The 25,288-nt window shown below is 40.0% G+C and overlaps 1 protein-coding gene across 4 annotated transcripts in view; it reads left to right on the top strand.

Moving 5' to 3' along the window:
• The window catches only part of PSEN2 (presenilin 2), a 90,824-nt gene that overhangs the window by 49,179 nt on the left and 16,357 nt on the right, over positions 1-25,288 (top strand). For 3 of the 4 annotated variants that reach the window (XM_088474339.1, XM_088474341.1, XM_088474340.1), the window contains 4 exons: positions 1,342-1,496; positions 2,581-2,813; positions 15,570-15,711; positions 24,715-24,782. In XM_088474339.1, the coding sequence (XP_088330465.1) occupies positions 1,359-1,496; positions 2,581-2,813; positions 15,570-15,711; positions 24,715-24,782 (581 nt within the window). In that variant the 5' untranslated portion in view covers positions 1,342-1,358. The remainder of the gene's footprint in view (positions 1-1,341; positions 1,497-2,580; positions 2,814-15,569; positions 15,712-24,714; positions 24,783-25,288) is intronic. The other variant, XM_088474342.1, reaches the window with a different exon arrangement.

Here is a 25,288-nt window from a genome sequence, read left to right as displayed (position 1 = left end):
TCTAAAATATAATAAAGGAAGCAGGGAAATGCTTACAATAATTTTATTGGTGGCAAGGAAGTGTATACTACAAACTTGGATAGAATCTAAACCTCCATCATAGTCCTTATTTTTGAATAAATAATTTTTTGTATTCCGGATGGAATGGATAGAAACCGCTATTCAGAGGGAAAAATATATTGAAAGGTTTGATATATAGGAGGGATTTATTAACTCACTACCAATGAGCCTAAAATTTCAACTGCATAAATGCTTTCAGAATTCAAATTGGTATGAAAAAATAATTATTTTGGGAGATCCGCCTATAGATAGACTGGGAGGATAAGAGGATGGGAGGAAAGAAAAAAGGAAAAAAAAATGTTTCTTCTTTTTTCTATGTTTGTGTTATATAGATAAAATGGGCGGGAATATTAAGGCATTTAGATGTGATCAACGTAATTGTATAAAGTGGAATGCTATGAAGAACATTGGATTGTATTATTCCTTCTGTTGCTTATTTGCTGTTTGATCAATGGAATCAATGTTTTTTAATGAACCTTGGTGTAAGAACATTGGAATGTAATACTGTTCTTGTTACCTACTTGTTTTAAAATTTGGAAAGTGAATAAAGATATTTTAAAAAAAAAACTAGCTTAATGACTCAGGGGGGGTCCCCAAGTATGCGGCAGGTGTTTTCTAGAATGCGGGTGGTTGCGGCAGGTGGATTTTTGAAGAAATTTTAAAATTACTTTAGGGACTTAAAAATATGCTTGCACCCATTTTCATGTACCTCAAATATGATGGGACTACTTATTTTTACAAAAAAATAAAGCTAAATGCTATTCTTCACCACTTCTTCAAAGACGCATTTATGCACCTACCGCGGCTGTTTAAAAACGCCAGTTACCTTTAGCAGACCAATTCGGGGGTACCCATAGTGATCCCCCATGTCAGACCATCTTTTTGGGGTGACGGGCTGATTTCCCCAAAAGGGACAGGACTTTTCGATACTTACCCTTCCGCCGGGTCCCGTTTTCTCTGATTCCTAATTGAATACGGGGATAAGCGGGCACGCACGCAATACTTTATCCCCTCCAAAAATGGCAATGATGTCGGACTTTTCGCCTTAAATTGAATATGGCCCTTAGTGTGAATCCTGCTTTCAACCTCTTCTCATTTGGAACTCAAAAGAAAGCAAATGTAACAAATATAGAGACAGCTTCATGTCACATTACTGTTATGGTTATCTGTTTTTAAGTTTGATTGTACATTATAGATGAGCATATTTATTACTTGATATGTAAATCATTCTCAAGAGTAAACTCTAACATGACAAGAAATGTGTTTTGTCCCAATTGCTAGGTACATCCTGTGTAATTATGATTACTTTCATGAACAGTTCAGACAGTGAGGAGGAAGACTGTAATGAGAGAACATCACTGATAGCATCTGAGAGCACCCCTCTACCTTCTTACCAAGATGGACTACAGGACTCAGCAGAGACCCCAGATAACAGGGTGAGAGACAGAAAGAGAGATGCAGCTACTTGCATTCATGTGCATTGTGAAGCTACAGGTTCCTCATGAGACATAATTATGATATTAATCTGAAATATAACTCTTAATTGATCATGCTCACAGACAATGGTATTTTCACTAAGTCATCGTCTCAGCAGTGAAAGTTATTAAGTAAAGCTTTGTATTGTTGTAAATATTTTGTAATATGTCTTTATTTAACAGTTTTGCTATTCGGCCAGTCATGACAATACGTGTGATACACATGGGTTCCCGGAAACATAAAAATACACTAATCCCATTTAAACATGTAACCATGCCACACTATGGATGCCCAACAGAAGCAGGAGAGCGGATCTACAGTCCCTTGCTTCAACAATATAAGTGCAGGAAAAGCTTTCCTATAACAAAAAAGGCAGGACAATTAGAGATGTTAAGCCCTCTGTAATAGGCGGATATGTGCTCAGTGAAGCATTGCAGGATGTTTGCTGGCACATCGCTGCTCATTGAATCGGTCCCCTAGAATGGAGTTTAAATCCAGAATTACAACAGTAAAGTACAATAGTTCACTACTGGATTTTGTAGGATATTGCTGGTTCTACTACATTAGTTTTGATTATGTAGATTAGAATTTCAGAATTTCTAGGATGTTGTTTAAGTCTCTCTTCTGTGAAATGCAGCGGCTTGTTATATAAATAAGAATGTATCTTACTTAATATAGCTATAGTTCATTAATATTCAATGCAGTTAAATGAACACTTATGTGTTTGCTCTTTCATGACCTTCCCATTTAATGCTCTGTGTTTTGCGTGCCCAAATAAAGCATGACATAGTAGATTTCACAAATGCAAAAATGGAGAACTGGTGGACAATTGTATTTTTTTTTTTTAATTGCAAATGAAGTTATTTGTTTTAGAGAATTAGCCCTACATAAACAGTCAGGCGTTTGTAGGAATTAACCATGGCAATGTTTGAGTATCTAAATACATTCATAATTCAATCTCTGATTGGTAAATGGTAATTCTTCTTTATTTCTACTGCCAACCAGTGACTGTGCTCATTTTTTAATAATTCTCTTTATTTCTAGCAGAAACAATATACTAGTGGTGCACAGGTGCTGGGCGATGCATCTAATGGGGAGACTTCAGGTGTGGGAGCCCCTGAAAGAGAAGTCCCAGTGGACAGTGAGGAGGAAGAGCTGACGCTTAAATATGGTGCTAAACATGTCATAATGCTGTTCATTCCAGTCACTCTATGCATGGTTGTTGTCGTTGCTACAATAAAATCTGTCAGCTTCTATACTGAGAAAAATGGACAATTGTGAGTATGAAATATTTTTCTTAAATTATATATTGTATTAGTGTTTTTTATTAACAGTCATAATTACCAATGAACAATAAACATAGGTGATCAATAATCCTGTACAATGTCTTTAGATGCGTCATTTCTTGATAAGAACGTATTGGGGGCAGGGTTGTGTCTATACAGAGACGGCTGTTTTAGGTAGCAGGTGGTTAGTACAGTAGCATTTAGATTATTTATAAAAGTGTAACTTAGTTGTTGGTAATATTTATCTTGTATATTGGAACATCAGTCATGATTTAAAGAAATGTTACTTTGTGTAAGGCAGGGCTGGGCAACAATGTAACATTTAATGAATTCTCCTACAGCTTGTTGCTTAAGGGACCATGTATTGCAGTCACAGATGAGCAGCATAGTCTAAAGACTCCACTCTAATTTAAGTAGTAAAATAAAGTGTCTGTGCAATTAAATGGCATACAATAAATAAATATCCCAAGACCTGTAATTTGTAGCATATAAATACACCTTTTATTACATGTAGAAACTACGATAGCTGACTTTAGTCATACTTGTTACTCTGATAACAGACATAAAATAGATACATTGAATTCCAATAGATAATATACAAATAGAAACAGTTGAAATAGTATTACTATTAACCTCAGCCTATCAAGGCAGAGTCACTAGCAAAACTGGATAGTATGAAAAATCCCTTACTATTCCAACAACAATAAACATGAAATACTTGACTGGTATTCTATTATAAGATTCAATATTCCTATAGGGAATCATCTCAAAGTTCTCCAGTGGGTACACTACTCAGTATATCGTATATTTATGCTGTACCAAAATTTCAGACACTTGCTGGAAATAGTGCACTGTGTAGAGAGCCTAGGAAATTCTCTGTTATCCAACTCTAGACCTGCCATAGAAATGGCTGATCTGCTTGGTGTCTCTCACAACCAAACACTGCCTGGTGCGGAAGGGGCAAGCTGGTATATTACCTCCTGTAGGAGAGAAGGTGTAAGCCCCATTCACTCATGATGATGGCAGTGCTGGCTGCACCGCAGCCGTTACGCCCAGTCCAGTTAAGGTTTTAACTGGACTGACTGTGGATTTGCAGCAAATTGCTATTGTGCACGGTGGGCTTCACACCTTTCTATCAGCCACCATACAGCACAGGATCGGACACCGAACCAATTGCAGAGAGCTAACAGTATTGCCGGAAGTTTGGTTCACTACAGGACTTATGGCTTCTCCTCTACAGCATGGAATATATCAGCTTGCCCCTTCCGCACCAGGCAGTGTTTGGTTGTGAGAGACACTGAGCAGATCAGCCGTATCCACGGCAGGTCTAGGAGTTGGATTTACAACACAGGTAACTGGTTGGCCCTTATGGAGAATTTCCTAGGCTCTCTACACAGTGCACTATGGCCAGCAAGTGTCTGAATTTTTATGATATACTGATTAGTGTACCCAATGGAGAACTTTGAGACGATTCCCTATAGCAATGATGGCGAGCCTTTTAGAGACCGAGTGCCCAAACTTCAACCCAAAACCCACTTATTTATCGCAAAGTGCCAACACGCCAATTTAACCTGAATACTGAGGTTTTCCTCATAGTTCTGCAATATAGTCATAATACATTATGCCCCATAGACATCTATACAGCTCCATCCCTAGTTAACACACACGCACACCCCCCCCGCTCATCGTGCCACATCCCCCGCACCGTCCTCCGACCCGCGCTCACCAAATTGAATTGAAGAAAAAATATTAAAATAGCGTGGCCTCAGGCCTCCGGTCCCACGGCACCCATAACCCGAGACCACCAACCTGATCCGGAGACAGATGTCACCTCCTGTGCTGCTTCCCTCAGCCTGTGCTGTGTACAGTGCTGAGAGAAGCAGGCCGGCCCTGCGCTGTGCTGGGGCGACGGTGCGTGCCCACAGAGAGGGCTCTGAGTGCCCCCTCTGGCACACGTGCCATTGGTTCGCCACCACTGCCCTATAGTAATATTGGATCTCATAATAGAATACCAGTATTTCATTCATGTTTGTTATTGTTCAAGTACTAGGCAATTTTTCATACTATCCAGTGTTGCTAGTTATTCTGCCTTGTCAGACTGAGGTTAATAGTAACACTATGTAAATTGTTTCTATTTATATATTACCTATTGGAATTCAATGTATCTATTTATGTCTTGTTTTAGAGTAACATGTATGACTACAGTCAGCTAGTTTCTAAATGTAATAAAAGGTGTATTTATATGCTACAAATTACAGCTCTTGGGATATTTATTTTATGCCATTTAATAGCGCAGACACTGTAATTTATTACTTAGCTTTTTCTTTATTGAGGGTTATACAGGATCCCTCATAAGTGTCAGGGGTTTATCTGTGTGCAAGCGCATCGGTTTGTTTTTCTCCACTATAATTTGACCCAAACTCTAAGCCACGATTGGCTGTTCACTAATAAGACTATGGTGTATATTTACTAAAGTGTGGGTTTTTAGAAATGGAGATGTTGCCCATAGCAACCAATCAGATTCTAGCTATTATTTTCTAGAAGGTGCTAAATAAATGATAAGTATAATCTGATTGGTTGCTATGGGCAACATCTACACTTCTAAAAACCTGCACTTTAGTAAATATACCCCTATATCTGCATGCAGTAATAGACTATTTTGTGGTATAGGCTGTGTGAATATACTGTACTGATGCTTTGATGTAAGAAGGTGAAATTTCTGATCAAAACGGCAATATGTAAACTTCATCAGGACTGCAGTCTTCCCACAACTACTGTAAGTGTTGTGTCATTGCCTAATTGGGTATAATTACGCTCCCCACTTATTTTATAAGGCAGAAGTTGAAGTATCATTAAGATTGTATGGGTTATGTCTCTTCTCAGAGCACAGTAGTGCAATAATTGATGTTAATGATTAATATAAAAATAAACTATTAATTTTGTATCTTGTATATACAAGTCTGGATGTACTCCTGCTGTTTTCCAGATTATTTATAGATGGGTGTCGGAATGGGTGGGGGGGACAAGGGGGCGGTGGACCCTCAAAGGAGCAGCGGTTGGACGGTCAGGGGCTGTGCTTTATAGCAATAGGCTGCACAGCCCCTCACTGCTTGGAGGAGGAGGTGTAATGTGCCAGTCTTTAGGTTAAAACACAGCACATTGCGCATCCTGCTACGTGGGGTGCAGGTGCTGTGCAGCCTATAACTATAAAGCATAGCCCCTGACAGTCGCTCGGCCACTGCTTAGGTTAGGGTAGTGGATAGATTCTCTTCCGTAGCCTTAGGTAAGAGTGAGAGGAGAGGGAGGGGTGGCGGCGGCGCCGGAACGAGTTTATGTTGCCCCCCCACATAAAATCGTTCCAACACCCCTGCTAGGCGTTTACAATGTTGCAGTGTATTATTGCCTTGAGTTAGCTTAAAGCATTTCATATCTCCGTCATATTATCTTGTCCCATGTTTTCAGTGATTCTGAGTTGGACGCAATGTTGATATTCGCACAAAATCGTTGATATTTTTCAGCTATGCATGCATCTAAGTAGCTAAAAAGTTGCACAATACATGTGTACCATGGTGTGTGAGCACAGAGTTGCAGTAGCCATTGAGACAAATGGGGGTATATTTACTAAAGTGCAGGTTTTTAGATGTGGCTATGTTACCCATAGCAACCAATCAGATTCTACTTAACATATATTTAGCACTTATAATAGCTTGAATCTGATTGGTTGCTATGGGCAACATCTCCACTTTTAAAATTCCCACTTTTTAGTAAATATACACCATGGTCTCAGGAATTTATAGGGAATTCCTGGGCAATGACTGGGAGTTGGCTATTCAAACACATGGAGATACAACATCTTATGGGTGTTTAATGGGAGTGTTGCAAACTCAGACGCTTAATCACGTACATTGGAGTCTATACTCTGTCGGATATACTGCACCTAGCCTGCAGCAGGTGCAAGTTTTCATGGTGCATCCGATGATCGCATCTAAAGATGCACCAAGAGGGATGGTTGTGTCTAAAGATGCACAAAGTGGGCGTCACAGTCCTCGCATATTCAGATGCACAGCTATTGCATAACCATATAGTCATAGACGTGAATACGGCAAAAGATGCTTAAGCGAACGCAGCAGGTTGCGACTCTGAATCTCCCCTTTGTGTGCACAGTGGTTACAGAAAATTCATGAGTCCATTTAGGAGCCTCTTGTCAGGAAGCGTGCTCACCTTCAGGGTCACGCTGCACTGGCATGGGTCCTGGCCTGGGGTCTCGCGGAAAGGGTTGCCAACGAGTCCCCAGTGTGGCGGTGGTCTCAGGTGTCCAGAGCTCCAGGGGCGTTCCTGCCAGCTTCGAGCACTGAGCACAGTCTTGGCGGCTCCTGTCCGGCTAGATGTGTCTCTAGAGCATCCTCAGTGTGCCATTGGTCTCAGGGGGCTCTGGGTTCCAGCAGCGTTCCTGTTGATTTTTGTCAGCTGACCGCTAAGTCTCCAGTGGGTATCCAGGTCGGCGGCCACCTGATGGCAACAGCCAATCCCGGTGATGCACAGGATATAAAGCCTCGCTCCTCAGAGCATTCAGTGCCTGACCTTCGTCACTGACACATGCTTTGTTTTTAGCTTCCACGCTAGTTGTGCTAGTCTCTCTGACATCTACGACTCCAGTATATTTTCAAGTCTGATTCCATTTCAACTCCAGTATATTGTTCAAATCTGGTTACACTCCAACTCCAGTATATTCTCCAAGTCTTGTCTACTCTAACACCAGTGTATCCTCAAGTCGGGATTTAATCCGATTGCAATCCAGGATCTACCATAAATTCTACTCTCAGTCCTTGCTCTCTTACAACACCCACGTATATTGCCATGTTGCTTATTCCATCAATGAGGAGGACTTGTATACGACCGTCGCTAATGCAAACCTTCTGTACCATCAGTGAGCAAGTACCTGAGTCTCTACTGAGCAGTCCTGAGTCCCCAGTCCTGACACCTCTATTATCCTGCAATAGGCTCTCCTAGAAATGGGCCAAATATATGTATTACTTAGCTGGGCTGATATTTTAAGTAATAAATGCAAAGGAACAAGGACATTAAACTTAATGTCTTGCAAAGCCCATTAAACCCTTTATTTTTGCTGTTAAACCCTTTTTCCATGTTTAGTGTAGAGTGGGCAGAATAGATTTAATGACAGATGTCCTGATATCACCAGCAGAGCCAAGGTGTAAGTTTGCAGGCCTAGAAGTGCAGAAAAGGGAGTGTTCCTCCAGCAGTATCCTTAACCCATGGCTAGTCATATGCTTCACCAGATGTATCCTTACCCATGGCTAATCATATGCTTCACCAGAAGTATCCTTACTCTCATGGCTAGTCATATGCTTCATCAGAAGTACCCTTACCTGTGCCTAGTTATATGCTTCACCAGAAGTATCCTTACCCATGGCTAGTCATATGCTTCTCCAGCAATATCCTTAACCCATGGCTAGTCATATGCTTCACCAGAAATATCCTTACCCATGGCTAGCTATATGCTTCACCAGAAGTATCCTTACTCATGGCTAGGCATATGCTTCACTAGAAGTATCCTTACCCATGGCTAGTCATATGCTTTGTCGAAGCCGGATGATTGGCTGAGACAGAATCTGTTAAAATTAAAATCTGCACGATGCCATTTTGCGAATGGCAACAAGACGCCATTTTGCGAATGGCCGCACAGCGCCATTTTAGCGAATCTCACATATTATAACTACATACGGCGATGCTATTTTTTAGCGTCGTGCGGTTTCCACGCAATAGAACAATGTTAAAAGTCCTCATTATATAAATACATACATTTACTAAAACATTTAATATGAACAACCCTGCAAAACACGTACCACGGTGTACTCCACAAACATGTAGTCGCACAACGCTAACTAGCGTCTTTTCTTAATATCCTTACACTTACACTTTGCACACTTACATAGGAAGGTTCCCTAGCATTTAAGGTTAATATCCAAGGTTTTATTAATTATTAATTATGTAATAAAGCGACTGTATTTAAGATCTCAGGTTTAGTACATGATAAGCAGACTTATAACGCTAAATAGCGACATTTAGAGTGTATAGATAGGTATGAATCAATAGCTTCACCAGTAATATCCTTACCCAAGCCTAGTCATATGCATCGCCAAAAGTATCCTTACTCTCATTGCTAGTCATATGCTTCACCAGGACTATCATTACCGATGGCTAGTCATATGCTTCACCAGAAGTATCCTTACCCATGGCTAATCATATGCTTCACCAGAAGTATCCTTACCCATGGCTAGTCATATGCTTCACCAGAGGTATCCTTACCCATGGCTAGTCATATGCTTCACCAGAAGTATCCTTACCCATACCTAGTCATATGCTTCACCAGAAGTATCCTTACCCATGGCTAATCATATGCTTCACCAGAAGTATCCTTACCCATGGCTAATCATATGCTTCACCAGAAGTATCCTTACCCATGGCTAGTCATATGCTTCACCAGAGGTATCCTTACCCATGGCTAGTCATATGCTTCACCAGAAGTATCCTTACCCATGCCTAGTCATATGCTTCACCAGAAGTATCCTTACTCTCTCATGGCTAGTCATATGCTTCACCAGAAGTATCCTTATCCATGCCTAGTCATATGCTTCAATATCAAAAAGAGCTACTCCAAATACTATATTCTGACAGAGGAGGTCGCAGACAGGCTTAATATAAAATAAAGTCTGTTCACACAAGTGAGCAATAATATTTTGGGGTGAGCCATATTGCACCATTAGGCAGTATACTGTAAATTACTTTAAATTAATCTTTTGACATGTAACATTTGATGAGCTTTGTGAGTCCCTCAGCTTGGGTGAAAGGTGAATATGGGATTGAATAGTCTGATTGGTTATCCCCCCGCAGTCACATGTAACTTGCATGTAAGTCTTCTATACTAAGCAATACTCCTTATAAATGTTTGATGAGCAGCCACCATATTTTATACTATTATAAGCACACCACAAACGTAACATGGCTGCATTCTGGGCTGTAAATTGAGACAATTGGCAAAGTATTGTTCTCTGCACTTTTTATTTTTCAAATTGACCCATATGTGGTAATTACCAAGGAATTGTCCCTCTAAAGACAACTCATGGTGCATTGTATTGTCTCTTTGTACTTTTATAGGGGACTCCACTCTCAGTCCTATTTAGAGCATCTTATAGCCGCGGGGGAGGGAGGGTTAGGTTTAAGGGCTCCCGGGGGTAACTTAGGGTTAGGCCCCCCCCCCGGGAGGTTAGGGTTAGGCTAGGGAAAGGGATGTTTAGGGTTAGGCACCCCCTGGGGGACTTAGGTTTAAGAGGCGGGGAAGGGGGGGTTAGGTTTAGGCACTTAGAGGGGGGATTAGTTTTAGGCACTGGGGGGAAGGTTAGGTTTAGGCTCCCCTAAGGAGGGTTAGGGTTAGGGGGGGAGGTTAGATTAGTAAATACTTACCTGGGGACGATTGGGATTTTCACCCATGTCGGGCAGCCGCTGATGAGAAGTATGTCAAATTGTTACCTTGAATCCCAGAAACAAATGTAAAAAATTAATAATAGAATTACAAAAACTTGTCAAAAAAACATTAATAGACAAAAATTAAGAACGAGGAGTGCCAAGCTGCCAATTGGCTGAGCCTGGAGGCTTGATAATATTTAGATAGTGATGGAAGGCCGAGACCTCCTGTTACTGAACTTTTGAAAAGAATCTCCCTGCGGATACGAGGTCTTCAGTTGTTCCAAATTAACTTACCGTAGAGTGATTGAAGAGAAAACAGAACACGGGGAGGTACAGGAACGGGGAGGGTCTGAAAGAGATATATGTCACAACCCTGGCTAGTCTTTAACCTTTTGCCTTGAGACTTACCCCTGTCAGCTGCCCCGGGGATCTTTATGTGTAATTCGCCTGGGAGATCTGTCCTGATCATGCTGGCTGCAGTGCTTCTGTTTATGCATTTGGACTCTGCTCTCTCTTCCACAGTGGTTGTTCACCTGGGCCCTCCTCTGTCTGTGAACACTGCTAGCCTTGATTGGAATCGCAGGTGTAGGTCTGATTCCCAGCACTGCACAGATGATTACTCTCTCTGCAGGTTGTGCCCTCCACCACTCAGAATGCTACTACCAGACCACCTGACCATATCCACCAATTCCTGCCAGACCCAGGGTATATACATCCTCCTCTGATAGCATTCTGGGCCTGAACATCTCGTTACTTCCCATGGTGTATAGTTCGTGCTGAGTACAAGGGTATCCCAGGCTCCTGCTCCTGCTGGTTCCTAGACCAGTTCATACGGAAATCCTGCTTACAGCAATACCTGGTATATCCAGAAATCCTGCTTTCAGCAATACCTGGTAGATCCAGAAATCCTGCTTACAGCAATACCTGGTATATCCAGAAATCCTGCTTACAGCAATACCTGGTATATCCAGAAATCCTGCTAACTGCAATACCTGGTATATCCAGAGATCCTGCTACAGCAATACCTGGCATATTCGGCAATCCGTCCGATCGCTATACCTGGTGCGTCCGGAAATCCGCTGGTTCCTAGACTAGTTCTATCAGTAATCCTGCTACACGAATATACGTGGAGCATCCAGAAATCCTACTAGTTCCCAGGGCAGTGCATAATGTCCATTGCTGTTGCATGACTTATGATCCTGAGTTCCCTGTGTGTTACCAGTGCTTCCAAGCACAGCGAACGATACTCCAGTCTGAAGTGATATTCCAAGTCCATTCCACAATAGTCCAGTCCGGAGTGATATTCCAAGTCCATTTCATGATACTCCAGTCCGGAGTGATATTCCAAGTCCATTCCACAATCCTCCAGTCCAGAGTGATATTCCAAGTTCATTCCACGTTACTCCAGTCCGGAGTCCAAGTCCAAGTTCTTCAGTCCGATCCACATTCCAGTCCAGAGTCAAGTTCCAAATCCTTCAAGTTCAAACCTCGTTACTCCTGTCCGGAGATCTGGTACCAGTTCACTTAAGTTTCAAGTCTACAGTTTCTTTTTCCAGGTTCAGCAATTATTGGAAGACTCTTTCCTTCAATCTATTCAGCTGATCTTCCTGCCAGTCCCAGTCCGGTTCCTCCAAGTCACCTACTGATAACCTGTCCAGTTCAGCAAGTCTTCCTGCCGCTCCCAGTCCGGTTCCTCCAAGTCACCTACTGATATCCTGTCCAGTTCAGCAAGTCTTCCTGCCGGTCCCGCCCCGGTTCCTCCAAGTCTTCTACTTGTTCCACTCCAACGTTCCCAGTTTCCTGTTCCTGTCATTTATCACTAAAGGCAGTTCTCATTGCTATACAATTCTTTTGCAAATAGAGCTATTTACCTCAACCATGGTTCCAGTCAAGCCGGTCTCCGCTGAATCCACTTCAACACCTGAGTCAGGTAATTCTCAGACTCCAACCGTGAAAATATAATAGTTTGGGAAGAACATTAATTTTTACTGCGTTTATGCAAGAGATAAAAAGAGTACGCCAAGGAGAAATATCTTGCTCAATTGCACGGAATTAAGGGAGGATAGTTTGCTTTGTACAGACTGTGATAAGATTTTGTGAGATGGATTCCAAGGTATTTAATAGAATCTGTCCTCCAGGCAAAGGTGAAATTAAGACGAAGGAAGTCCAAGGATTCACTAGGAATATGGATGGGCAGGGCTTCAGATTTATCGTGGTTTACCTTGTAGCCAGACAAGTGACCATATAGAGATAATTCCTGGAAGAAATTTGGGAGAGAAATCAAAGGGTCGGTGAGGGTGAGGAGGACATCATTGGCAAAAAGAGAGAGTTTGTATGAGGACTTGCCAAGAGAAATGGTTCCATTTGAGATAGGCACAGAAACAGACAAATCTCAGGTACTCAACTCCAAATTATTGATAATATATAAATGCAATAACATTTTGTAATCAATAGAGGTTTTTAGCATAATCATGGCTAAGGTTATGGGCCTATCCACCATATCCAGGTAACCTCTTTAGGGTACGTCCCTAACATACTAGGGTTCAAATCCAGAGCGCAGGACCCCCCCAAACCGGCCCAGCTAAGTTGCCCCAGGGCACCACCATAGTAAGAAAAGTGCAGTGTAAAAGAGATAGTTAAGAGCCGCCACAGCTGCATATAAAGAATAAAAATAAAAAAGTGAAATACATGTATAATAAACAAACAGTGAAGGGTTAAAATGCGGTACCCTGAAACAGATCAACCAAAGCAATCCAGGGGGACCCACATCCCAAAAATGAACCAAAGTTGCACTACAGTATATAACTTGTAGGACTTACCTAGAATTGTGCCTAATACCAGTGTGCATATACTATACCAGACTCCATGCTTTTAAACCAATAAGGAAGGGTGCTAATCCAGACTGGGGGTGTCTCCTTTCCCTCAAGTGTGCAATAAAGCACATTAAATGGAGTATATGGGAAAGATTCCTGGACTGCACATTTGAGATAGGGAAGGGGTCTGAAAGAAGGCCTCCTGATAAAACAGTAGTGGAAGGGTTGAAGTAGAGAGCTGTAATGGCTTGGAGAAAATTGCCCTTGAAGCCAAAGCCAAGTAGAGTATCTGCCATAAAAGGCCAAGAGACCTTATCAAAGGACTTCTCGGCGTCAAGGGCAAGAAGGAGAGAGAGGAGCTTTAGGGTATTGATGTGATGGATTAAGTCTACTGTTCTTCTAGTATTATCAAGTGCTTGGTGGGTAGGCACAAAGCCTACCTGATCTGGGTGGATGAGAGAAGGGAGGATAGGGTTTAATCTATTTGCTAGGATTTTTGTGAAAAGTTTAGGTCGGTGTTTAAAAGGGGTATTGGGCGATAATTAGTCACAAGTTGGGGGTCCTTATCTGGCTTTGGGATGACGGTGATTTTGGCTCTAGTGGTATCTGAAGAAAAGAAGCTGCCCTCAAAGACATGATTAAAGGAGGTCGTAAGGTGAGAAGTGAGAGAACCTTGAAAAGTCTTGTAATATGAAAATGGGAGCCCGTCTGGACCTGGTGCTTTTGAGGGTTTCTGGGTTTTAAGGGCATTAATTAATTCTTCAGTTATGGGAAAACTAAGATCCGCAGCAGTGACAGAAGCAATCTGAGGTAGAACACAGGAGGGAAGATATTCTGAAGTAGGAATAGACGGGGCGGGTTGAGGAGAGTCATGATTTTTGAGATTGTAGATGTGAGTATAATAGTCCCTATGAATAGATTTAATTTTAAGGGGGTTATATTGGAGAGATCCAGAGAGATCCTTGAGCACCGGAATTGCTAGAAGAGATTTACGAGCCTTCAGGTGATTGGCTAGTAAAGTGTCCGCCTTATTGCTTTTTTCATAGATGCGCTGGTTTAACCATCTAAGGGATTTCTCAATCTTCTCTGAGATAACGTTAAGTGCTGATTTCGCTACAACCAATTGTCTGTAAATGGCATCCTTAGGGGTACGTTTAAGAAGAGATTCCAACTGATGGACCTGTTCCGTAAGGGACTTGAGGAGTTGTTTATGTTCCTTATTCCTGTGTGAGGCGTAGCTGATAATATGGCCCCGGAGGACTCATTTATGAGCTTCCCAGATCATTGAAGAGCCACCAGAATCAGGCACATTAAGGGGGAAATAGTCCTTCAAAATATCTGTGATCTTTGCTTGAAAGTGAGGGATTTTTAATAGCGTCTCATTGAGTCCCCAAGAGGGCCGGGTGACTCGGGTATCCAAAAGGTCAAAAGAAGAGGTGACAATTGAGTGGTCGGACCAAGAATTTAAGACAATCGCGGATTTAATGAGGTGTTTGGAGACTAAAAGTCTGCAGAGGATTAAATCGATTCTCGAGTATAAACGGTGAGGAGCAGAAAAAAAGGTGTAGTCTCTAGAAGAGGGGTTAAGAGAGCGCCATGTATCCGAGATCCCTGCTTCTATAACATGTTTGGTAAGAGATCTGGAGAGAGGGAATACCCGGGGACGTGCCTGGTGGGAAGATTTATCTAAAGCAGGGTCCAGAACACAGTTGAAGTCTCCGCCAAGAAACAGCCAACACGTCGGTTGTGCAATGAACTAAAAAAAGATTTAAACAAGCGCTGGTGGCCTACATTAGGAGCATAGATATTAGCAATTGTGACATCTATATGTCTCAGTCTGCCTATTAAAATAATATAACGACCATCTGAATCAGTATGGACAGAGCTTTGTATGAAGGGTAGTTTATTGTTAATTAGGATCGCAACTCCATTGTATTTGGTCGTGCTGGAGGAGTAAAATACATTGGAGAATTGTTTAGAAAGTAGGGATGGGTGTTCAAGGGATCGGAAGTGGGTTTCTTGTAAAAGGACAATAGAGCATTTTATATTAGTTGCAGACAGTAACCATATTTACATTACCCTAAACAGTTGCATAATATAACCGCTAATCACCTTAATTGCATTGTGTGTGCTTATCAGCCTACTTTCCTTTTCGAAACTATTTTTATCCTGTCATTTAGTCAGACTTGTAAGCAACAGGATTTGTACCTGTGCATGTGGGGCCAAATTAGACACAGATTTGGTCATTTAGGGAGGAATTGTGCATTTTAAGTCACTTGTACCTGCAGTGTAAATAAGGATAATACTGAATCATACATTGCCACATTTACTGACATTCTCTAAAGCTGAAGCAAATAGTTAACTTAAATATTTATGGCTTGATTAGAAGCTTCTTTTGTCAAGCTATATATACTGAATTATTTTTATTTTTTCCCTTATTGTCCTTTAGAATTTATACACCTTTTACTGAAGATACCACATCCGTCGGTCAGCGACTTCTAAATTCCGTGCTAAATACACTTATTATGATAAGTGTTATCCTGGTGATGACTGTATTCCTTGTATTCTTATACAAGTATCGCTGCTACAAGGTAAGAAGGATTTGTGGGGGTTGTCTATTTGGGTTAACATTAGAAAGAATAGTTATTTACTGACACATTTGAAGGTGAATGGTTTGGTTTTGGAGATCTTTTGATATTTTTCAAGCTGATCTGTGTTGTTTTCTATAGCTGTAAAAAGAAGTCCTTTTGTATTCCATTTAACTTCAGAATTTAGAGAACCATTCATTGTGTGCTTAGAGTAATCATGCTCCATGTATGTGTTTACATTTTACAGAACAAAACTATAAAGTAATCACTTAAGTATGGAGGGTGTATTGTAAATTCCCATCCTTTGTGCCCCTTCTCTCCTGTAATATTGCCTTGCACCTAGTTAGTTAGCGTTAATCGCAATGGGCAACTAAATGGCCCCTATCAGATCAAGCGACCCGGGAAATACATGGGTCCAAGTCGCTTGCTTTCTCACATAGCAAAAACCTGCGTTCAATTGCAAAAACCCAGTTTTTTGCCCTATGTTTGAAAGGGGTATTATTTAGATGATTTTGTGTGCCCACTGAGGTTTGTGTGATTTCCACTGAATCAAAGATATAAAATGTAGGTCACTACTCTGCCTTCTCCCCATCTAGACTGTTCCCACATAAGGACATTCATTAGTCTGCTAAGGGACATTGGGGCTGTCTTGTTTATGAAGTGTGCACCATAACATAAATATGTCTATTTGTACTTAGGATGTGTAAATGGTACTACACTCAATATAGCAATTAACTTCAAACTAGGGATATTGTTACTATTCAGTGAGTATAAGGAGAGTGTGGTGTTGTTGATTTATAATGCTCAGTAATTGCTGACCATAGCATTTCATACAGGCTATCGCACCAAGTGATGAAATTACTTATGCTGGGCATACACTATACAATTATCTGTCCAATCTGGCTGGTTGGAATGAAAACCTGGTAATGTACGGGAGCCAATGACAATCAGCCAGATTGGACAGATATCTGACAGATAATTGTATAGTGTATGCCCAGCTATAGAATTTCTCATAAGATGAATCATAATATCCACCTTAGGAAATTAAGGCTTAGACTGTAATGGAGATTTTTTTCAAGTCTCATTGGTACAAAACCTCTTAAGCTGGGTACACACCTAGCATATAGATATATCTGCAGATGATGGTTGTTCTTACACACTGAATAACCATCATCTGTATTGTGGTTGTTGCACAGACATATCGCTGGTACACACTGACCGACGGGCACCCGATATATTGGCCGATCAATTGATCGGTCAATATATCTGTCAGTGTGTACCCAGCATTAGGTTAGCTTAACTTTTTGGTTTTATTGTAACCAGCATACCAGATACTGTTTGTTTCATGTTACACCTAATCTGAAGTGACACATAAATGTCTCCTCTACTCACCACAATCCCTGCTGGGAAAAAATATATTATATATATAATTTACATTAAGTTTTATATATTTTTTTTTTTTGTCATTTACATTGTCATTATCAAAAATTACATTAACCGTTTCATCATCCGCAGCAAAGTGCCACCAGTTATTTACCATCTCCCCCCCTGCACTAATCACTGGTGGGGAGTCCGAATCATCTGACATTTTTTTTTTATTAAGATCAGTGAAACAAGTCCCACAAAGTATTTCTCTGTTGAAATTTCATCAATAAAAATTGTTTAATAAAAAAATAAAAACATTTTGATGTGTTAAAATTCAAAAAATACATTTACTGAAAATCCAAACTCTTCTGGAAAAAAACAAGGTATAATTTGTGTGGGTGCTGCATAAAAATATAATGGTGAAACGTGATGAGCGCTAACGTTAGAAAATTACCTCCGCACAAGAGTGAGAGAACCCTCAGCAGCGAATAGGTTAATAGTTGAAAATGTCATTGTACCCTGTTGCTGTTTCAATCAAAAACAATTTGCGCATATATATATATATATGTATATATATATATATATATGCAGGTTGAGTGTCCCATATCCAAATATTTCGAAATACGGAATATTCCGAAATGCGTAATTATTTTTGCTTGACTGGTATAATGAAACCTTTGATTTTTGATGGTTCAATGTACACAAACTTTGTCTAAGGCACAAATTATTAAAAATAATGTATAAAATTACCTTCAGGCTGTGTGTATAGGGAGTATATGAAATATAAATGAATTTCATGTATGTATACAAACTTTGTTTGAGCCACAAGATTATTGAAAATATTGTATAAAATTACCTGCAGGCTGTGTGTATAAGGTACATAACACATAAATGCATTCTGTGTGTATATTTGGCTCCCATTCCCAAGGTATTTCATTATGATATGCAATTACTCCAAAATATGGAATATTCCGTTATCCAAAATACCCCTGGTCCCAAGCATTTTGCATATCGGAGACTCAACCTGTATGTATGTATGTATGTATGTATGTATGTATATATATATATATATATATATATATATATATAATGACGATGTGTAAACAAACAGCGGCACTCCGGGACTTGTAGCAAAAATATAAATGGTGTATTGCAGTCAATACATAATCCCAACGTTTCGGGAGACACACGTCCCTTAATCAAGGTGTATAGACATACAAACATTTAACTAACCTTATAAAGGGAGAAGCCCGCACAGCGTGCTCGCACCGGAAAAGACCCGGAAGTAGGTCATCAGTGGACGACGCGGCCCATACTGATGACGTCACCACAATAGACACGCCCGATCACCATGGTGATTAGAACGCCGGAAGAAACTGTGCAAATAAACAACATGAAAATGGAAGCGGCCAAGTGTCAGAATAGTAACCTGTCACCTACCTGGCTTATAAACCAAGTGACTACATAGTGCACTAGCCCAAAGAAACAGAAATATAAAATACAGAGTAGAGATCAACAATTAATAAGCATTGTAAATACAAATACATAAAAGCATATATAACCGTATACATAAGTGATGGAAACAGCATGTATAAAAACCATGTAGACTACGTCATATAGAGCCAACTAATTATGAGACTGGATGTGACTGAAAATAAAATACACTAAAGAAAAAAATGAAAAAAATAATAATAAAAAATAAATAAAAATACATAAAAGTGAAAATAAAAATAAAAAATAAATGAAAAATAAATAAAATGAAAGTAAACTAAGTGAGTGTGTAAAAAAGTGTAAAGAATAAAAACAAAAACTCACATAGGAAAATGTAAAAAGTGTCAAACAATGTGAGAAGGGACAGAAAAAAGTACTGAAAAAGAAAGTGAGTGATATAGTGAAATGACATAACAACGTGTAGAATGTGGCGATGTTAGAAAAATTTATATGTGTCACAAATGATGTGATGTATCTATAAATGGAATATGAAAAAAAAAAGTGTAATATTACAAGGAAAAATGTAGGAAAGTGTCAATGATAGTGAACCGTGTAATCCATGAAACGTGAAAAAATTAAAAATCCATCTCCAATAGACCAACGTACAAATAAAAAGAAATATGAAAAGTTATTTAAATACACTCCACGATAACTTTAAGTATAAGTCCATGCGGGCTGATGGAATGAAGCTCAAAAATCCATCGGGCTGCAATTTGAAGTAATTGGCCCGCTCTGTCACCACCCCTTAGGGTTTTGGGGACATGGTCTATAATTAAATGTTTTAATTGACTCAAAGTATGGCTTTTGTCGGCAAAATGACTAGCAACGGGTTGATCCGATGCTTTACCCGAAATGGCTGCCCTGATGGCCGACTTGTGTAAGGCCATTCGTTCCTTCATTATTCTTATGGATTTACCCACATAAAGGAAGCAGCAAGGACATACTTTGACATAAATGACGTGATTGGAAGTACACGTTACTACATGTTTAAGTCTATATACTTTTCCAGAAGAGGGATGTTGAAAGGAAGGACCAGTGATCATATTTTGACACATAGTGCATCCAAGGCATTTGTAGCATCCTGGTGGTTTACTCAAAAACCCAGTACGTCTAATTGAATCTTCATTGTTATTACAAAAACCAGTAATATCAGTGTGAACTATGATGTCTTTAATGTTCTTGCCTCTAGTATAACAAGAAAGAGGCCTCCTGTTCTTAAAGCATTTTAAACTGCTATCTGTAGACAAAATAAGCCACACTGAGTGAAAGCGACTTCACCTATAAAAAATGCATCAATATACTAAAGTAATCGGTGCCTTATCCCATATAGGAGAAAGGGGTAAGCCAAAATCAACAAACAGCTTCGGATCAGCACTCGAAACAACCACAGCAACGTGCCCTGGTGCCCTCTGGCATAGAAATGGATAATGACGATGTGTAAACAAACAGCGGCACTCCGGGACTTGTAGCAAAACTATAAATGGTGTATTGTAGTCCCTTAATCAAGATCAGGAGGACGCCCACCCGTAGGGGTGGCCATAATGCCAGGAACAAGGGCAGGTTTGGGAAGGAGGAGACGGTAGTTTATAATTTATCACAACGGACTCTCAGTGATATAGAAAAGAGAGTATTGGAGAAAGGCTTGTCCTTTGTTCCAACCAACCCGTTTAAACCACTAACCTGGCAAATTGACTTGCATAGATTTGCTCGTAAGTTGAGACTCAAAGAACATTTTCAGAATCAAACTCCTACTCATACACCATCTCCGCATCATGATTTCCTGATGTCTAGATCATCTTCTACTTTTGACCCGATTTCATCCAACCCTACTATTAAATCATTTATACGTTTACTAGATGAATCAGTGACTAAATATTCTTCAGCGCCAGTTAAACATACTTATAATTTATCCAAGTCAGAATGGAAAGCTCTCAAAAATCTTGGGTCATACAGGGACATAGTTATCCGTCCGGCGGATAAGGGGGGTGGAGTAGTCGTTCTTGATCTTTTGGATTACAAAAATGAAATATATAAACAACTAGCAGACAAAAACACCTACAAACCCCTTAGCGGTGATCTCACTGCCAACTGTAAGTTTGAGGTAGAGTCTATACTTGATGCAGCTGTACGAAATGGCATCATTCCAATTATAGTCTATCAGGCTTTGAAACTGGAACAAGCTGTAGTGCCAATAACATTTACAGTACCAAAGATCCACAAGAATGCTACTCACCCTCCCAGAAGGCCAATAATTTCTGCAAACAATTCGCTATTTGAGCCTATTTCCGTTTTTCTGGACAGCATACTTCAGCCTCTAATTCAGGAGACAGGACGGATATATTAAAGATACTACTGATTTTCTCAAAGGTTTAGCAGATATTGAAACAGTCCCGAATGACATCATTCTATGTTCGGTTGACATATGTAGTTTGTACACCAGTATTCCTCATGCGCAGGGCCTAACGCCATGAGAAATTTTTTGATTAGAGAAAATATGGACACTGTTGATCTAGAATTTTTTCTCAATTTACTACAACTTACGCTTACCAGGAACTTTTTCCTATTTGATGGATCCTTTTTTCAACAAACAAGTGGATGTGCTATGGGGGGCAATGTCTCCCCGTCATTTGCCAACATTTTTATGTTTTACGAAGAAAAAGAAATGTTCTTTTCAGTTATGGAAGTGTCCAGACACATCTACAAATATTTTAGATACATAGACGATGTGTTTATCCTATGGACAGGAGGGATTCCAGTCTTTGAACAGTTAATGAGAGACATTAACAACAGAACATCTCTCATTAAAGTTACTCATCAAGTCAACACCAAGTCGCTTAATTATCTAGATGTGCTTGTCACTATCCATAACGGTAATTTACACACTGAAGTTTATTATAAAACTACCGATAGGAGCACGTTACTTAGAGCAAACAGCCATCACCCAAGAGCTCTCAAGAGAGGATTACCGTGATCACAAATGATCAGAGTGGCTCGAATTACAAGCGATCATGTTAAATTGGATGAAGCCCTGGATATAGTGGTGAGAAGATTTCAGGCCAGAGGCTATGAACTGAACCATTTACTTGCACAGAAAAGAGAAGTGTTATGTATGCCACGATCTAGCCTTCTTAAGAATAGGCCTTGTAAACAGGATAAATCTTTCCTTTTGTCAGTGAATACAATACTACAAGTCCTGTTATTCTCAGGGCGACTCAAGCACTGTGGCCTATTTTGTCTACAGATAGCAGTTTAAAATGCTTTAAGAACAGGAGGCCTCTTTCTTGTTATACTAGAGGCAAGAACATTAAAGACATCATAGTTCACACTGATATTACTGGTTTTTGTAATAACAATGAAGATTCAATTAGACGTACTGGGTTTTTGAGTAAACCATCCGGATGCTACAAATACCTTGGATGCACTACTTGTCAAAATATGATCACTGGTCCTTCCTTTCAACATCCCTCTTCTGGAAAAGTATATAGACTTAAACATGTAGTAACGTGTACTTCCAATCACGTCATTTATGTCATAGTATGTCCTTGCGGCTTCCTTTATGTGGGTAAATCCATAAGAATGATGAAGGAACGAATGGCCTTACACAAGTCGGCCATCAGGGCAGCCATTTCGGGTAAAGCATCGGATCAACCCGTTGCTAGGCATTTTGCCGACAAAGGCCATACTTTGAGTCAACTAAAACATTTAGTTATAGACCATGTCCCCAAAACCCTAAGGGGTGGTGACAGAGTGGGCCGATTACTTCAAATTGCAGCCTGATGGATTTTTGAGCTTCATTCCATCAGCCCGGATGGACTTAATGAAAAGTTATCGTGGAGTGTATTTAAATAAATTTTCATATTACTTTTTATTTGTACGTTGTTCTATTGGTGATGGATTTTTTATTTTTTCACGTTTCATGGATTACACGGTTCACTATCATTGACACTTTCCTACATTTTTCCTTGTAATATTACACTTTTTTTTTCACATTCCATTTATAGATACATCACATCATTTGTGACACATATACATTTTTCTAACATCGCCACATTCTACACGTTATGTCATTTCACTATATCACTCACTTTCTTTTTCAGTACTTTTTTCTGTCCCTTCTCACATTGTTTGACACTTTTTACATTTTCCTATGTGAGTTTTCATTTTTATTCTTTACACTTTTTTACACACTCACTTAGTTTATTTTCATTTTATTTATTTTTCATTTATTTTTTATTTTTATTCTTATTTTTATTTTCACTTTTATGTATTTTTATTTATTTTTTATTATTATTTTTTAAATTTTTTTCTTTAGTGTATTTTATTTTCAGTCACATCCAGTCTCATAATTAGTTGGCTCTATATGACGTAGTCTACATGGTTTTTATACATGCTGTTTCCATCACTTATGTATACGGTTATATATGCTTTTATGTATTTGTATTTACAATGCTTATTAATTGTTGATCTCTACTCTGTATTTTATATTTCTGTTTCTTTGGGCTAGTGGACTATGTCATCACTTGGTTTATCAGCCAGGTGGGTGACAGGTTACTATTCTGACACTTGGCCGCTTCCATTTTCATGTTGTTTATTTGCACAGTTTCTTCCGGCGTTCTAATCACCATGGTGAACGGGCGCGTCTATTGTGGTGACGTCATCAGTATGGGCCGCGTCGTCCACTGATGACCTACTTCCGGGTCTTTTCCGGTGCGAGCACGCTGTGCGGGCTTCTCCCTTTATAAGGTTAGTTAAATGTTTGTATGTCTATACACCTTGATTAAGGGACGTGTGTGTCCCGAAACGTTGGGATTATGTATTGACTGCAATACACCATTTATATTTTTGCTACAAGTCCCGGAGTGGCGCTATTTGTTTACACATCGTCATTATCCATTTCTATGCCAGAGGGCACCAGGGCACGTTGCTGTGGCTGTTTCGAGTGCCGATCCGAAGCTATTTGTATATATATGATTTTTGGATGCAGCAGCGGCAGGGCGAGAGGAGGTGTGAGGAGGTTCCACCATTGAATGTACGGGGAGGAGCGGAACCAAAGTGATTGTTTCAGAATTCCGAGGGCACACTTGATAAAGTTATCTGTCGATTCTGGGATTCTTTTTGAGAATGAGTACACGCTGGCTCCACACTAAGACCCCTGATGTGCCTGTTTTTTAATTGATGAAGGTACTTGAAATACTTATCTTGAAAATTCAAATATTTCTAAAATACTACACCAGAGAGCGCCTTTTCTCACCTCCTTTTTTAGATACTCTACTACTATTTGAGACGATACAACAACAGTCTCTCAGGAGAAAATTGGCGACCACCTGTCACACGGGGAGTGTATTTTTGGAAGAATTAATTTTAAAGGACTTAAACACAGATAATTCTTGGTGTAGCGCTATTAACAGTACCCTTGTTCTATATATATATATAAAAAATATCATACAAACTCGGCACTCACATGCTATTCAAACTGCAACTCCTTTGAACATAGGGAATGTTGGTTCCAATTCTAGCCAGTCCCTACACTGATTCTCAGATAAAGTGTAGGGACTGGCTAGATGGGAATGACCGTGAAGCGGTGGCCAGCTTAACAAATTATTGCAATATTTTGGAACCAACATTCCCTATGTTCAAAGGAGTTGCAGTTTGAAAAGCATGTGAGTGCCGAGTTTGTATGATATTTTTTATGTAGATGGTGTGGTCACATACCAAGGGCACCCCAGATGGTTGAGTGCCATGGATTGAGCCTGTCAATTTTTTTTTTTTTTTTTAAACGACAAACATCAGCCAGCACTCACAGCTATGCAGGAATACTTGACTCTGTGTCTGCCACATACACAGCATATGTCTGTGAAAACAGAACCAATCAGGACATGGTGAGTGGGTGAAGACTATGATATGTCAGCAGTAACTGATTAGGAGCAACATGGATCTATCTGATAGCAGCCAGCATGTTATTTGATAAAATTTTATTCTGATCTAGAAAAGTTCTAGTTCTCCATTCACTAAAATGTATTCCCTTTTGACCTGAAAATGAAGACATTGTAAGATGCCTTAATAAATTTTGATGGATGCAGTTCCCAATTGTTGTCTGTGTTGTACTTTTACGTATGCTAATAAACTCTTACAATTGTTTGTGTGTTTTAGTTTATTCATGGATGGCTGATTCTGTCATCTCTGATGCTGCTCTTCATGTTCTCATACATATACCTTGGGTAAGTATGTGTCCTTTAGGAACACTAAATACTATACTATGCATTTCACATTATTTAAAATGGACAGTGGGGAGTGGTCACTATTCTGTGCCTGAGACCACCTGGGCAGGTAGCCACATCCCAGGTGTCTGCAAGTCTGGAACGGGGGAATTCTTCTTCCAAAACATACTTCCAGGAAACTACCAGGCTACCTTATCACCTTCTCTAGCTGAATTTGGGCTCCAGAGGCTGGGAAACAAGATCCCCAGGTAGCACTTTCCTAGTCACTGAGTGGGAGCTCTGATAAAACACTTAGCTGGCCAGCTCTCCCTGCACCTCCTGATACCACTCTGATGCAGGAGGTGCAGGGAAAGACATTCCTGCTTCCTGTGAGGGGGACCAGCAGCCCATGGAGGGCTCCATGTTCCCTAGACCACCAGGGAAAAAAGTAAGTGCAATTTTACTTAATCTCTACATGTAAATTCTAAATACATTTACAACATCTTAAATATATAACACACTGTGCC

The sequence above is a fragment of the Taudactylus pleione genome, unplaced genomic scaffold, assembly GCF_031769625.1.
Source record: "Taudactylus pleione unplaced genomic scaffold, aTauple2 ptg000154l, whole genome shotgun sequence".
NCBI lineage: Eukaryota > Metazoa > Chordata > Amphibia > Anura > Myobatrachidae > Taudactylus > Taudactylus pleione.
Note: the sequence above shows the minus strand (reverse complement) of the source record. Positions and strands in the feature narration are given on the sequence as shown.